Genomic DNA, 16,016 nt, shown 5'->3' on the forward strand with positions numbered 1-16,016 from the left:
TTTTCACATCTTTCTTCTGCATTTTTAAAGAATTCGTCTTGTATTTTGTTACAGGTGCTCTCATCAGCCATGAAAAACTCTTACTGCAGATCAATACTGAACGAGAAATAGGAGATATGGATTATAAACTGGGACAGGTATGTTAAAATCTCAACTTTGAACATGACCTTTATTACATTCCTTCCAATTTGTGAAAAATTAGTTTAAGAAGCATTGCTAAGCATCAAGTAGAAACTAAAAGCTCTGAGTGAGGCAGGGTAGGATACACCTGGATGTCTCTTAGCCAGAAGACTGTGTGTTGCCTGTCACTTAAATGAAAAATGTATTGGGCTTTTAAGATTTTTCTAATCTGACTATGGGGGTGTTAAATGTGTTTCTTTGCTATTTATCTTCTCTTGTGTGTGTGTTGCAAGGTCTCTATACACTCCATATGGTTAGGAAATAATATCACTCCACTGAGAGAAGAAGAGTGGGGTGAGGATGAAGAAGATGAGAATGACATCCCTGCTCCTTCCTCACCACCAACCTCCCCTATAAACACCAGGTGTCGTGTATTTTTCTTATCTCTTCTCTTCTTTGACTTATTGATAAGGTTTTATCTCTTCATGTTGAGTTCAAGAAGCTGGGTTTATAAATTGAATGCTGGTAAACAAATGTGTTTCAAATGAAGTATTTCAGCAGGGCTTAAGAACAGCCATTTTTAATACTTGTTTATTGTACTTTGCAGGAAACACCGAGCTGGTGTAGATATACATTCTTGTTCTCAGTTCTTGCTTGAACTGTACAGTCAGTGGATATTGCCATCAAACCCCAGCAAGAGAACACCAGTCATTTTGATCAGTGAAGTGGTGCGATCAGTAAGTCTAAAGGATTTTTCAGAGTCATAATTGAGTAGATATTACCAAGTGTTCAGAGCTAAGCAGCTTTTGTAGAGCAAGTCTTTATGTATGGGACACACTGAGTTTTCTTGGCAGCACAGAAATATAACTGGAGCAAGTACAACTGTACACTGATTTAAGCTATATCTGGATTGCATATTCTGCTGCTACATTGCTAATGCTTTATCATAACTTAATCATAGGATCCTAGAATCAGAGAATTTTAGGGGTTAGAATGGACCTTAAAGATCATCTAGTTCCAACCCCCCCTGCCAAGGGCAGGGGTAGGATAGTTGGTATTTCACTTGACTGCTTGCTAAAACAAGATTTACTTATCTCTTTGTAAGAAAATGAAGATGGAACAACAGTGTATTAGAGAATTAAATTGACTACTGAACTGCAGAAGCAAAATAAAGAACACAGGTGTGGAATGTGTCTTGATAGCAATTAGTCATTATCATACAAGTCTTAAAAAGACACTGTCCTTGCAGAAGAAGTATGTGTTGTGTGGTTTTAGGGTAGTTTAGTACATTGTAAATCACAATGTTTGTTCATTTCGCAGAATTACTTACTGTAGTGGATTTGATTTTTGTAAACCTTTTTGAGAAAAAGGACCATTTGGTGGTAATTGTTGTCTGAGGTGAACAGCAGAATTAATTCTGGACAGCAGTAGTTAATGTTATTTCAGACACTTGGGTAAAAGTTTGCACATTTACTAGATCAATTGAGGAATCTTTTGCTCATAATTATAACACAAGGGAGAGTCAATTTTTGGCTGTCTACTAATGTTTTTTTTCATATTCAATTTGAATTTCTGTACAGCTTCTGGCAGTGTCAGACTTATTTACAGAGAGGAATCAGTTTGAGATGATGTATACTACGCTGACAGAGTTGCGAAAGGTGCATCCATCCGAAGATGAGATTCTTGTACAGTATTTGATACCAGCCACTTGTAAAGCTGCTGCTGTTCTTGGAATGGTAAGAAATTCTCATGCAAGTTTGTGGCAAATTCCTGAGTGACTAGGTTTACTCGTCCTTAGCTTGTGCTGCAAATCTGGTGTACTTGGTAAGAGTGGTTTGTCTCTTAAGAATATCCCTTAGCTGACCTGTATGGCTGTAGGAAGTAAAAGCATGTGTGTTTTGGGCTTTCAGAGGTAGCAAACATCATCTCCAGTTTTGCACCATATTCAAACAGAAAGGTGGTTTGGTTTGATTTTTTTATTATTTTTTTAATGCTTGAGCATAATGTAATGTGCTTCTCGGTTTATCTTACTCAGTTCAGTGTTGCCTTTGCCCTGGACTCCTCATGTTGCATTTCAGGACAGAAATGAGGACTGTGGAACAGCTGTTGCTAGATTTGTATTACAGGTGAATGGCTGCAAGCTCATGAGGGGCTGGAACAGTACATGTGATGAATATGTAGCCAGATAGGTATCCCTTTTCCTTCCCTCCATTGCATTGTTTTGTCTTTCAATATGTAGTCTAGAAACCAGTAGTACTTTCTAGTGGAATTTGAGTGAGATTATTTAGGGGAAAAAAATTACAACTAATTTTGGAAGAAGTTAGCATTTCTAGAAAGTCCATAAGAGACTAATGTGAAACTATATGGGTAATAGTGACAAGAGAAGTTTTGAAAGACTTTTGATGTGGGACTTGCAGTAGCTGTTGTAGCAGGAGCTGCACAAGGGAAGGCTCTGAAAGTGATGTCAAACATACAGAAACAGTTTGAGTTGAGCTTATTCTGACTAGGCTGTAATTTCCCACTCAGTGAAGTAATAACACCTTCTCACAAGCAAACAGCTGAATATAACAGCTTAGTGGGAGTGAAAAAAAGAAAAAGTTGATTCCATCAGGAGTTGCTTGTTGTCCTGTGCTCAGTTATGTAGAAAATCTGCTTAAAAAGAGCAACTGGAGAGTGCACACTAGAAGACAGGGCTGTATCTCAGATACTTCATGACAGGGACAAATAATTTCTACTAAATACTTAGATTGTAAAAAAAGACTTTTCAAAACTAACAGTTTAATATAGAGTTTGTATATTTCAGCAAGCTGTTGTACACAGAGAACAGGGAGTGAAGTATCTGATACCAACTTGGTGTTTGAATACTAAACATAGAACTGTGGAATCATTTAGGTTGGAAAAGGTCATTAAGAAAGTGGAGCCCAACCATTAAGTCAGCACTGCCAAGTCCACCATTAAACTATGTCCCTCAGTGCGACATCTACAAGTGTTTTAAATACACGACGATGACTCAGTCACTTCCCTGGGTGGCCTGTTCCAGCATTTGACAATCCCCGTGGTTAAGAAATTTTTCCTAATACCAACCTAAACCTCACCTGGTGCAACTTGAGGTCATTTCTTCTTGTCCTGTCACTTGTTACCAGGGAGAAGAGACTGCTCCCCACCTGGCTACACCCTCCTTTCAGGTAGTTGTAGAGAGCAGTAAGGTCTCCCCTGAGCCTCTTTTTCTCCAGACTAAGCACCTCCAGCTCCCTCAGCCACTCATCATCAGACTTGTGCTCCAGACCCTTGCCCAGTTCCATTGTCCTTCTCTGGACACACTCCAGCACCTCAATGTCTTTGTTGACATGAGCAGCGTAGAACTGAATGCAGTGTTCAAGGTGTGGCCTCACCAGTGCTGAGTACAGGGGAACAATCACTGCCCTAGTCCAGCTGGCCACACTATTGCTGATACAAGCCAGGATACCATTGGCATTCTTGGCCAGCTGGGCCCACTGCTGGTTCATGTTTAGCTGGCTGTCAACCAGCACCCCCAGGTCCTTTTCCACTGGGCCACTTTCCAGCCAGTCTGCCTCAAGCCAGTAGCACCTCATACCATTGGTCTCAGCCCATCAGTCCAGGCTGTCCAGGTCCCTCTGTAGAGCCTTCCTACTCTCCAGCAGATCAAGATTCCTGCCTAGCCTGATGTCATCTGCAAACTGCCTGAGGGTGCACTCAGTCACCTCATATGGATCGTGGGAGTGGTGGGGAGAGCAAGATATGTAGGTCTGAGTGCCAGTGGTCTCAGATGATTGAAATTTTCTGGCCTTCCAGCTAACCACAAAGGATGCTTTTGTCTGAAACAGACTGGTAGACAACTATAACTGCCATCTACTCCACTTTGTTCCATTTATGTGTTCTCCGAGTTTTATACGTAGAGGATTCTTAATAGCACATATTATTTACTGAATTGAGGTTTATTTTGGTTTTTTTTTTCACTTTCAATCATGAGATAATGTTCTACAAGTAAAACAGAGTAGCATCAGTTTACTAATTAATCTGCAAATCATCTCTTATATGATTTTGTTACTCTTGTGACATTTGATCCAAAGTAGCTTTAAGCCAAGGCCCTGGTTCATGCCCTATTTTCTGCTCTTTGATTTGTTCCAAGTATTTCCAAATCACAGGACTTGCCAGTATTTTGAACCAGTATTGACTTCTAATGAATACTCTTGTTGGATGTGTCAGGATAAAGCTGTGGCTGAACCAGTAAGTCGACTGCTGGAATCAACCCTTCGAAGCACCCATATGCCAAGTCGGATTGGAGCTCTGCATGGAATTCTTTATATCCTTGAGTGTGACCTGCTTGATGAGACAGCAAAGCAGCTCATTCCAATTATCAGCGAGTATCTGCTCTCCAATCTGAGAGGAGTAGCACAGTAAGACTTTTTCCCCCTTGCTGCTGGCTCCAAACTGTTGTGTGTTTATGTGTGAGCAAAAGGGCTCTCTGTCATTCGTGGCTGTCAGTGAGTTTTAGAGCAGGCTGTTGTATCAAGCAGCTTTTGGCATTTTCAGTGAAAATATCATCCAGTTTACAAAGCGAAATGATATTTGAGGGTGAGAAAACTGTTGGATAGTTCAGGCTTTTTGGTAAATTGTGTTCCTTAAACCTCATTTTTCTGTCAGTAGATGTACTCATGGAATAAGACTTGCAGGATCAGTAGTGAAGTTTTTCTCTTAAACAAGTCAGACAATGTTAACTTCTGATTTTATTGCTGGACAGTTGCATTGCACTGGATTTTCATGATGACCAGTGTTGTGTTATGGCATCTTGGTGATACTTTGTGTGATTTTAAAAACGGCATAAATTTCTTGTGCAAAACTATTTTGTGGATCTGTTTGTGGCTTAGATGACTTTGATGTGACCACTGATGTTTTTTTGGTTATTTACAGTTGTGTGAATATCCATAACCAACAGCACATCTTGGTAATGTGTGCAGCTGCTTTCTATTTGATTGAGAATTATCCACTGGATGTGGGGCCTGAATTCTCTGCAGGAATTATCCAGGTATGTTGTGATGATGCTTCATAGGCAGTTGTGCAGCCTGGGATCACCACATAGCTATCTCTAACACTCAGCTTGATTATTGTGGTGTAGGTATGCTTTTGGGTGTAATTTCATCACTTTTTCTTAATACCTGATATTGTTCCATACTCATTGCAGTGGTATGGTGCTAGAAAGATGACCTAAAGACACCTCAAAGTCAGGTAGTTGGCTTTCTGCTTTATTTCAGATGTGTGGAGTCATGGTGTCTGGAAGTGATGAATCAACACCATCCATTATTTACCATTGTGTCCTTAGAGGATTGGAGCGACTCCTTCTTTCAGAGCAGCTTTCCAGGCTGGATAGTGAATCCCTGGTTAAACTGAGTGTTGACAGGGTGAATGTGCAGAGCCCCCACAGAGCAATGGCAGCCCTTGGGTTGATGCTGACTTGCATGTACACAGGTACTCACTTTTTTGTGCTGAGAGACTAGCTTACTAACAGTGCTAATTTTCTTAATTTAAGTTTGTTGATAAGAGTAAAAAGGTTTTACTTTAACATTGACAGTAAACTTGTAACAAATTCTTTTGGTTTAGGAAAGGAAAAAATCAGCCCCAGTCGTATCACAGATGCAAATCCTGGTGCTCCTGACAGTGAGTCTGTGATCGTAGCCATGGAACGAGTGTCTGTCCTTTTTGATAGGTAAGGGGATAAAATGTGTAGCTGGGGCACTGGGAAGGAAATGATTGTTTGTCACTGTGTGGTCACTTCTCTGTTTGTCAGCTCTTGAGGTTAATTAATGTTTTTTCTCTGCTTACTATTGCTTCAAAGTTACACTCCTAGTATACACAGTAACTCTGATGGAATTGCTGAAGGCAGCACAAATGTATAGGAATGTAAATGGAAAACAGACATGTCCTAACTGATACTGTGTGTTGCACAAACTGTAATACTTCATAAATGCATTTCCAGCTCCCTTCAGGTCAAACTCTTAAGTGCTTTTCAGGATGTCTTCTGCGTAATCAAAGATATAAATCCAGTTTACAGGAAATAATCTTTCAAACCACCCTAAGAGTTTCAAACTTTTTTTCCCCCTTCCCCCACCCAAGAGTTGCTCTTTCCAAGGCTGTTAAGTAATTGCAGTGGAAGGGTACAGTAGAACTTCTGTGTTCACATGGAACTCATTAATGGAAACATTTCAAACCCTCTGTTTTGATCTGACAACTTCAAGCTGCCTTAAGTGAGTATAGCATGTTAGATTTTGTGTAGTAGTTTGTGGGTAATGGTTTACATTTTTTAAAGTGTTCAGTGGTTTTTCCATAAAACTGGATGAGGGCTTCACTTCTGCACTCACTGCTTGAGTGCTCTTGCAAATATCCCTCCTAAGAGTTAGCAAAACAAATGTGAATACTACAAGCAGAAATTAACTTTTGCAGGGAAGAATCATGTGATGATAACTTGATCTTGACACATCAGCAGTTGCAGCCTTTATTAGAATCAGGTTATTTAAATAAAATTGTCTCTAAGTTGAAGTATCTTTTCCCTTCTTTACAGAGCAGCACAACTTGCTTTTCTTGTAGGTATATTGGTCATTCTGATCTTTGGGGGAGGGGGGGGAAAAGCAAAGATGTTATGAATGGAATTAGTCTTCTGCTTATAAATTCTTTTCTCTGGTAAATGGCAGTAGTGATTTCCCTGTCCTTTTTTGTTCTTGTTTAGTTGTTTCAGCATTCCCATTGGTAAGTCTGACCTCTGAGAGGTGCAGATTCCAGACCTTCAAAAATTGTGACTACTTTTTAAATAGAAAAAGGGGGATGGGGGGGAAGGGCACACCTGTAACAACTTCTGACAGCTTTGATAAACCTCTTTGGGTTGTCTGTTGCTAAGATCACATGAAGATTTGGAGTCTTAAGTGTTGAGAACTTTTTGGCTATCTCAAGGGTTAAAGTAAAACATTCTATTGCTAAATAAGCTGGAAAAGAACAAGATATGTACTGGAATTCAGTGATAAAATATTTTCTTTTTTATTATTTCCAGGATCAGGAAGGGATTTCCTTTTGAAGCTAGAGTAGTGGCTCGGATCCTTCCACAGTTCCTGGATGATTTTTTTCCCCCACAAGATGTAATGAATAAAGTTATTGGAGAATTTTTATCCAATCAGCAGCCATACCCACAATTCATGGCAACAGTGGTTTATAAGGTAGTATTTGTACTTCTTTTTCATTAAATGTTTCAGAAGGTTACTAAATAACTGACAGCTTAGTCGAGGAGGCAAATACCCATTTTGTTAATTAGATCTAACAAAGCAGTCGCAGTGCTTGAGCTGCACTGCTGTGAGCTTTGTGTTCCAGGCAGCATCAAGGGCTAGAAGCACCATGTCACCTGGAAGCCAAAGCTCACAGCAGGACAGTTCGATCACTGATAATGAGAAAATAAAGAGATAAACAGTAGTTGTGATCCTGGTGCTCAGACTCTGGGTCTCAGGGAGCCATCCCAGGTCAGCTCACCTTGTGAACCCTACAGTCAAGCTCCTGTGGACTCAGTTGGGTTTCTGGGTGTTCTGCTCTTCAGCACGTGCTGGACTCATGCATCACTTGAGAGTGCATGTGTGCACCACATTTGATCAATAAATAAGAACTATAGGCAAGAACAGACACCAGACAAGTTTTGCATTTCTGTATGTTTACTTCAGTTTGGCACATATGTCATGAGTCCACTAATTCTTTAGACTCAGAGTTGTCCCCAGGAATCTGGTTTGTGAACCTCAGAGCTTTTGTAGCTGGACAGAACATTTACAAGAGAAAACTAAACCTTCTTCCCATGTCCATCTCCCATGTCTTTATTCCTGTGCACAATATTATTGCAGGTATTCCAGACACTACATAGCACTGGACAGTCCTCAATGGTCCGTGACTGGGTGATGCTGTCTCTCTCCAATTTCACACAAAGAACACCTGTGGCAATGGCAATGTGGAGTCTTTCCTGTTTTTTCGTCAGCGCTTCCACCAGTCAATGGATTTCAGCAATGTATCCTAAAAAGACCGAATGTGTGCCATTTCTGGGTATTCATAGTGATTCTGTGTAGCACATATATAGCCTTGAAGAAGACAGTACTTGAAGAGTACAAGTTTAACACAAAAAAGGCAGTTCTGCTGCAGTTAGTGGTAGTGTATGTTGCTTTGTGCTGCTGGTACCTCTGGTTTGAGGGGGGAAAAAAAGAACTTCTAAACAGATTATGAAATCAAAGTTATCTAAAATTGCTTTAAGATCTGTTCCTTGTGACTATGCAAGATGATTGGGAAAGTCCTTACTTTGGAGGACTTTATTTAAAAGCTTCACCAAAGTAGCACTGCTGTGACCTTTAAAAGCTTTGCTCTGTATTCCTTCTGCCAGATAAGATGTTTTAAAAAAATAAGATGGAAAAAAAAAAAGCCAACAAATGCAAATTCAAGAAAATGATCCTCTACATACAAAGTGTGTTTTGCAGGTGTCCCCATGGCTGTGCACTGCAGTAATAGTGAGTTTGGCAGTGGAATGGCATTGGCCAAATAAATGGCAACAGCCAAAAGACATACATAGGTGGTATTGGTGCTGAGTTTATTTACGTACAAACACCCCCTGCAAAGAAACAGGAAAATAACTGTTGTATTTCATTACTAGACAAAAATGTGACCGTATATCATGTTTGAAACTTCCTAATGGCTCTCAGTCTCAGCAGTGCTCCTTGGCTCTCAGCAGTTGCTGATTGCATTGTTTGCTCCAATGGATCAAGAAAACTACTGCTGGATTGAAATGAATTTCTGGGGATAAGAAATTTTGTGACATTAATGAAGAAATAGGATTTATGTCATAGCAGTTTAATTGCTAGATGACAGTATTTTGCACTTGAACGTTGTTGGTGAACTCAAACCATTTTATTGGAGAACAGTGGTTAGAACTGCTATACCAAAAGATGAGCAACTTCTGTCCTATTACGACCTTAACTTTTATTTCAGTCTTCCACATATTATCAGCAGAATGGGAAAATCAGAGCAAGTGGATGTGAACATCTTCTGTCTGGTGGCCATAGACTTCTACCGACATCAGATAGATGAGGAGTTAGATCGGAGAGCCTTCCAGTCGGTGTTTGAGGTGGTGGCATCTCCAGGAACCCCATACCATCGCCTACTAACTTGTTTGCAAAATGTCCACAAGGTCACAGCATGTTGAACATCCTGATGTGTAGTGGAACTGCATGACTAGTGTTGGAATATGAATTATGAGGAATGCAAGATGAGGAAAATACCTGGGGTTGCATTTGTGATAAATATGGACCTGTCAGTTTTACTTCAAGAACACATGGACAAGTGCTCTGCAGCACTGGGAATCACCTGAGGATGTAGTGTAGTTGTTGTTGATACCAGGCACCCGTGAGTGGAAAGAAGTATGTCAGTGTTTTTCAAGTGGGGTCTGGGACTGACCTGAGACACACACACACTAGCTGTAAAATAGGAGCAAGTGCCATGTGCAAGGTAACTGATATTCCTCTTCTTCCTGATGCTCACCTGGAGCCACCGTGGTGCAGCTGGTAAGACACTGACAGAAGACTGTTATTGCAAACTGCAGTCATTAGCCAACTTCATAGTTTTATGTACCTGTATATACTGTTGTGTAGTACAGAATAGAAATTGTTTCCTAATGTCTCTCCCAAACAAGGAAAAGAGAAAATGGCTTTCATGATTTACACTTCCAGCATGTAATTTCTCTCTCTGGACTTTGATACCCAGTGGTGTATGTGTTGGTGATACGGGAGATAATAGTGCACATACATAACCACACGTTTTTCTTTTTTCTTCTCAGGATTTCAAATTTGAGTACGAAATATCGGTGAAAGAAATTTTAACTTAAATGTTTCTATATTATGTACAGTATGTAAAATTGTAAGATGTGTGGTGCATGAGCTGTGCTCTAACTTGAGATGAACAGAAGCCATGCTACTGAATGTCTTGATATCTGTATTGTCCTCATTTTTTTTCCTTGTGCTTGAACTCATGTTCCTTTTGGAAATCCATCTTAATGTACAGATGACATCTTGTTTTGCATCTCACTTTTTCTTAAAGTGCTTTAAAACTGGAATATAATGATTAATTTGTCTTGAGAAACTGTACTAAGGAGGCATTCTTGTGATCCACTTTACTGTAGCTTCTTTGGAATTCCTTTGTTTTGAGACATAATGGTAAAAAAGAGGACTAGTTACTCTGGATCAGATTTAAGATACTTAAGAAACTGTTCTTATTTGCTGCACAGCATTTTAAGAGACAAAATGGTGCAAGCTCCCCAGTAGTCAACAACCATTTGACCTTTCCTGAGACCATGGAGTCACCTGGATTCAAAACACTCTCATGTGAACAAATTTATGCTAGCAGTTCAGAATCAGAAGGCTGCTGTGGTCTACTTTGGGACTGGCTGAAGTGTTAGATTACACAACCTCTTTTATTACCTGGTGTACACATAATGCTTTAGACACAAACACAGTACAAATATCCATGAATTTCAGGACACTGCACAGGACTAGATTTAGGTTTTACTCCCCACCTAGGGAAAGCCATTGATTCCTAAGCTTTACATGAGGAAATCTAGCACAGCATTTGTCTTGAGTTGTATTTGTTAGAATTCTTTAATTACAGAGAAATGATACCTTGGTTCTCAGTCAGATCCTACATTTAACCTCTCTTCATTTTCTTATCACACCTTTTGGTGACACTTGGAAAAAATGAGATAGTGTTGTCAGGAGGAGCATGTACTGTATGTATTTCTGTATATAATGTATATGTTGAAATTATACACATGTGACAACATTTAATGTATACAGATGTGTATATTTGTATTTATTAAACCCATGTATTTAAACTAATTCCAATCTAGACCAAAAATTGTTGCTTCTGCCCATAAATTGATTACAAAGGAATTGTCCGCTGGTGTCACTTCCTTTCAGAAACTGGTAGAGGAAACTGATTGTATGGGCAGTAGAAACAACTGTAGATGTTGCTGTATTTAGCTCTCTACAGATCTTACTATCTAGAGCAATTATTTCTGCCCTTAGTTGGGTTACTCTTCTTTCTTGGGCCACAGCACTGTGGTGATTTTTAAAAGAAGCTGAACAGGATTTCAGAAAAAGGTTTAGTAAAATAGATAGTGCTTGAAAGTTTTTGAATTATATTGGAAATTATCTTAATTCTGATAAGAGACTAATTGCAGGCAGTGAGATATAATGCCCTGTGTTTTCGTTAAGGGGTAGTATAGATCACTCTTCCCTTTTGTAACCACCAATAATCGTTTTGTACTGTAAACCCACACACCAGTCAGTTTTTGTATGATATATAGTTTAAGTGAAGATATTTTTGTAAGCTATTTTCCAAAATTTAAAATAGATTTTAATATATTTTTAAAGCATCAGATTAGTCATGTTCTCACTGTATAACAGTATATGTTGTGTTACAAAACTGTTAAATTCTTCATCATTTTAAGCTCCTCATGATTAACACAGAATAGCTGGTTACTTTACCTTGGGATCACAGGAGCTGGACCTTTTATGAAACCTTCCAAAACAATTTGGGACTTGCCACAGAGCCTTTCCAACCAGTGGAGGAATACATTGAATTAAGCAGTCAGCATGGCTGGATGAAAAGTGCTAGATGTGACAGACTCCCTTTCCTCAGCCTTAGAGCAAACATTGCATTGCCCATTTCCAGACAAGCTCTAGAGCTGATCAGTCACTTCTAATCTCACACAGATTCACTGGTAGTAGTAACTCCATCTGTTTTAGCATCTCTTGGGAGATTTGTCGTAGTTACACCTCCTGTAATGTGTCCTAAGTGTCTAAAGAAGGACACCTCCTCTTAGGAAATTCTCTATGACCTGAAGGGAATGTAGCTTAAGGGTCTTCCTAGTGTGGAAACACACTGCAGTAGTGCTTCGATTCTAACATTTCACTGCAGCACACTTTTTCCTGTCTACCCTCATTTTTTTTGGAGTAAAGTCATATTCAAACCCACTCCTGTCTGCTCCTAGGGACAGGAGCTGAGAGGTGTGCGACAGGAGCAGTGACAGCAGAACAGTGCCCACTAGCAGATACTGATGTTGGATTTAAAGCAAAAAAAGAATCATGTGTCCCTTGAGATTGACTTAAGGCAACATTTTATTTCAGGCGATGTTTTTCACTTGCTGTAGGCAGAAAGCTAATTCTGAAAATCGTTAATTTTTTCATTGAGAACATGCTAGAAAAGTGTTTGGGTTTCAGACTTCTATTTGGTGTCCTGGCTAAACAAAGCAAACAGCATCTTTTATGTGCTTTGCAGAGACACTGGCTTCTTTACAGCCTTACGAGATGAGAGGTATGGCATGACTGGGAGCATATTTAAGACAGATTAATGTTTAAAACTTCATTTACGATTCAGTTGTCAAAGAACCTACTTTACAAAATCGATACCCTGGCACTCCTCTAAGAACACTGTATGCCAGCCAACTTGTTATCAATAGTTTTTGGGCCAGCTGACCCACTAAATAAAGTTTGGTTTTTTTCATTTCAGCATGTCCCTTCCCTTGCACTGAGTACAAGAGCGAGGAGTTGGAAACTGCAACCCATTGTAAACCAGTTCTTTCCAGGATTTGAAGTATTTTCTTTACTGTTTATGTTCTTTGCCACTTGAAATTGAATGTGAGTTTATTTAAATCTTCTCTAAAATGTATACTCAGATGTCATTTCTTGCCTAAAGCACCCAGTAAATGTTCGTGTGTAACTTCTGCTTTGGTAGGAATGCCTTCTCGGCACCAAGACATAGCTTGTTCCTTAACCACCAGCAGCATTCCGAAAGCACTGAGTAATGAGTGAAGAGATTTAGATCAAACCAAGTGGGGAACAAGTGGAACTTTGGGGTTAGAAGTAATTTGTTGATGTTTAGTAGCTTTGCCTTAAGAGCATTCTGTCTCACCGTTCTCCTTTTTCAGTGGCTGAAAAATATATAGCAGATAAGGAGGTTGTGTCAAAAACACTGCAAAGACAGTTCTCCAAGAGCAGCAGACCTGGTTCGTCTTAAGATTTTGTGGAGCCATCAAGGCTAAGCAGTTATGCTTCCTAAAAAAACCAGAAATTCTAGGGTTTAATGAAGCAATAAATATAGCAATAAGAAGTTTAATTAAATTTGGTCATTCAAGACCTTCTCTGGTGGTTGAAAGGGATGGGGTGGGAGGAGATGGGGAACTGACTGAGTACATTGCATAAATCAGACTTTTTCCATGTACAATCCCAACTAAACTTTCTACTAAAGGTAGAAATCAACTAAGTGACAATGGTAAGTACTTTGCTCTTTGACATTTAAAACTATTTTGATTATAAGGATACAGTGCTGAAAGTTATAAGAGAGCAAAGTACTTGGCTAGGTTTTAGGTAGTTGAATTATTTCAAAGTGAAAACAAGCTGCTGTAAGAACTAGAGTAAGCAATGTAGCAAAACTTTGGGAAAGTTCATTATGTTAATTTTACCTAATACTGAGATTTTGGGTGAACTCTTTGTGCATGCTACCTAAGTATCCATTAAAAATTTTGAGTATCCCACAGTCATACCCAGGAGAGCTTTTATTGTATATCAAGTTTTAGCTGTATTCAAGTTAACTGGGTCTAAATGCTGCAGAGCATTTGTGAAGCATGTGCTGCTTTTTGTCATGTGCATTTTGTGTGAGCTTGTCATTCCCATCAGTCCGTGTACACATACCATCAGTTGGATCAACCTGGCAGGGATAAGGTAACACACCCTGTGGTGGTGTATAGTTTGAGGGCAATGATGAGCAGAAGCTTGGAGCCCCAACCTGAAAAGCAATTGTACTTAAAGGAAAAGGAAAGTATATAATTTTAGATGTATGTTTAAGTTTAAAAACAAATGCTGAAAATACTGCACATTGAAACTAAAAGAGAAAATAAAATATAACTATTACTGTAAGTGATTTTTCTCTGGTTATTTAAAAACAAAAAAGGTCTTGATGCATTCTTACTGTAGCCTTTTCCCCAATATCTCTTCTTTAGCAACCAGCAAATATGGAATGTTAAGATATACAAGAATAATTGAGCTCTCTGCAAATGGAGTTATGCTTCACAATCACAGTGCTGTCTGCAATTAACCAACAACTCTCACAGTTGAGCTTTTAATTGTGTCTAATGGTCCTGCTTGCCAGCACTTTTCTGGGATCCTAGATGAGATCAGAAAAGGCAGAGTGTAAGTGTACAGCTGTATTTGTGAATGGGAGTGTATTTATCCACAGCAGTCCTGGGGAGGGATAATGTTACACAGGAGAAGAAATGGTTTGACTTGCTGAAGCTTGGTTTCCCAGCTGTTAGACTTGCATCTTAAAAGAAGTTTCTGGGTGGTCCTGCTGCTGAACACTGGAGGATCTCTTGCAGTTCTGAACTGCTCAGAGACATCTTGTTTTGATTAATTTTGCAGCACTCGGCTGTTCTCTGGGAACTCTGGCATAAGCTTGAAAGTAGTAGTTGAATGTAGAAAGCACGTGCTGGTTTTGTCCTTAGTGAAAATAGCTTTTTTACATCTTGTTTTTCCGTGTCAGTGTTAGTAGCGAATGTTCAGCCACTCTTGTCACCTTTTAGTTTAGCGGTGGAGCCGGGGAACAGAACTGAACTGTGGTAAGTTTCTTTGTCTTCAGAGCTGAAGACTTGTTTGACTAATGAAGTCTTCATCTTTTTGACATTGAGAAGAATACCCATTTAATTTCTGGAGATTTTATGCCCAAGGATGATTTGCCAGGCACAGGGAGATGAAGCATTGCACTCAGCAGACCAGAACTTTTTATTTTACTCTAACTTTTCTACTTTACCCACAGGCTCTCCTGTCCCATATAGGTGTTGGGCTTTTCTCCTCCTTTGGAGTCAGTGCAGCTGTAAGAGTACTGCAGCCATCGTTTGGGAATTGGCATGGCTCCGCCTCAGTTACAAGACAAAAAGCTTTGATTGCTTGTAGAATTACACGTAATTATACCATAAGTTTTGCATAACTGTTTGAAAAGATGAAAAGATTTTTAACTTGTAGGTTTGTTAAAAAGTTGGAAGTAGGAACATAAAAAAGTTTATACAATATATAGAATGGTATCTTCTGAGCCAGACCTCCTGCTCTTATATTGCAGCTGTAATTCTGCCTTAATTTTGTTTCTGATCTTTCCCATGGTGCACACATCCAAGTATGGCAGAGCAATCCTTACCCCAGGTGCTGTTTTCATATCCTTGAAACTGCAAATGTCATGGGCAGATTTTGATCGAGTGCAACCTGATTGTTTTACCTCATTATTTACATTTTGGAGCCCTTTCAGCCATGCTGCAGTGCTTGGGCTCTAAGCAAAATGCATCCCTGAGGGCTGGGTCCACCAGATGCCTACAGAGCTGGGAGCCAGGTTAAGTCAGAACATTTAAATACAACGTTTTTGCTAATCTAGCTCATCTTGAATTACGTGCACTGTAAAACTTCAATGTTGCAATCAGATTCAGATGAGAATCTTACTCTTTTCTGCCCCTTTCTCCCCTTGAGGAAGAGGCACCAAGTGTGTTTTCATCCCTATCTTGCTGTTAAATGATTCTAGGGTTGAAGCTTCTGTCTTGTCATCCTATGGAAATTGCAAGTATAAAGCTTGATAACTTAACATTTTTGGTATGCCTTGTTAGTGCTGAGATTTCAAATACCATTTTTGGCATTTGATTTAACATCTATGGAAATAACACAATTCATTGTTTAACTTTTGTTTCAGGCAAGTTTGGGCAGATATTCTTTTAATTATGCTTTGTTCATAGTCATTTTTCTTTGCCTTCATAACTGCTTCAAACTAACTCTGCTTTA

The 16,016-nt window shown here is 39.4% G+C and overlaps 1 protein-coding gene across 1 annotated transcript in view; it reads left to right on the forward strand.

Annotated features, from left to right (window-relative positions):
• The window catches only part of HTT (huntingtin), a gene marked incomplete at its 5' end in the record, with an annotated part of 69,433 nt that extends 59,928 nt beyond the window's left edge, over positions 1–9,505 (forward strand). The window contains 11 exons of the mRNA XM_009075182.1: positions 55–137; positions 414–544; positions 728–857; positions 1,701–1,856; positions 4,348–4,538; positions 5,053–5,167; positions 5,394–5,607; positions 5,740–5,845; positions 7,181–7,343; positions 8,010–8,170; positions 9,139–9,505. Of these exons, the coding sequence (XP_009073430.1) occupies positions 55–137; positions 414–544; positions 728–857; positions 1,701–1,856; positions 4,348–4,538; positions 5,053–5,167; positions 5,394–5,607; positions 5,740–5,845; positions 7,181–7,343; positions 8,010–8,170; positions 9,139–9,352 (1,664 nt within the window). The remainder of the gene's footprint in view (positions 1–54; positions 138–413; positions 545–727; positions 858–1,700; positions 1,857–4,347; positions 4,539–5,052; positions 5,168–5,393; positions 5,608–5,739; positions 5,846–7,180; positions 7,344–8,009; positions 8,171–9,138) is intronic.
• Between the last annotated feature and the right edge of the window lie 6,511 nt (positions 9,506–16,016).

Source organism: Acanthisitta chloris, unplaced genomic scaffold (genome assembly GCF_000695815.1).
Source record: "Acanthisitta chloris isolate BGI_N310 unplaced genomic scaffold, ASM69581v1 scaffold1405, whole genome shotgun sequence".
NCBI lineage: Eukaryota > Metazoa > Chordata > Aves > Passeriformes > Acanthisittidae > Acanthisitta > Acanthisitta chloris.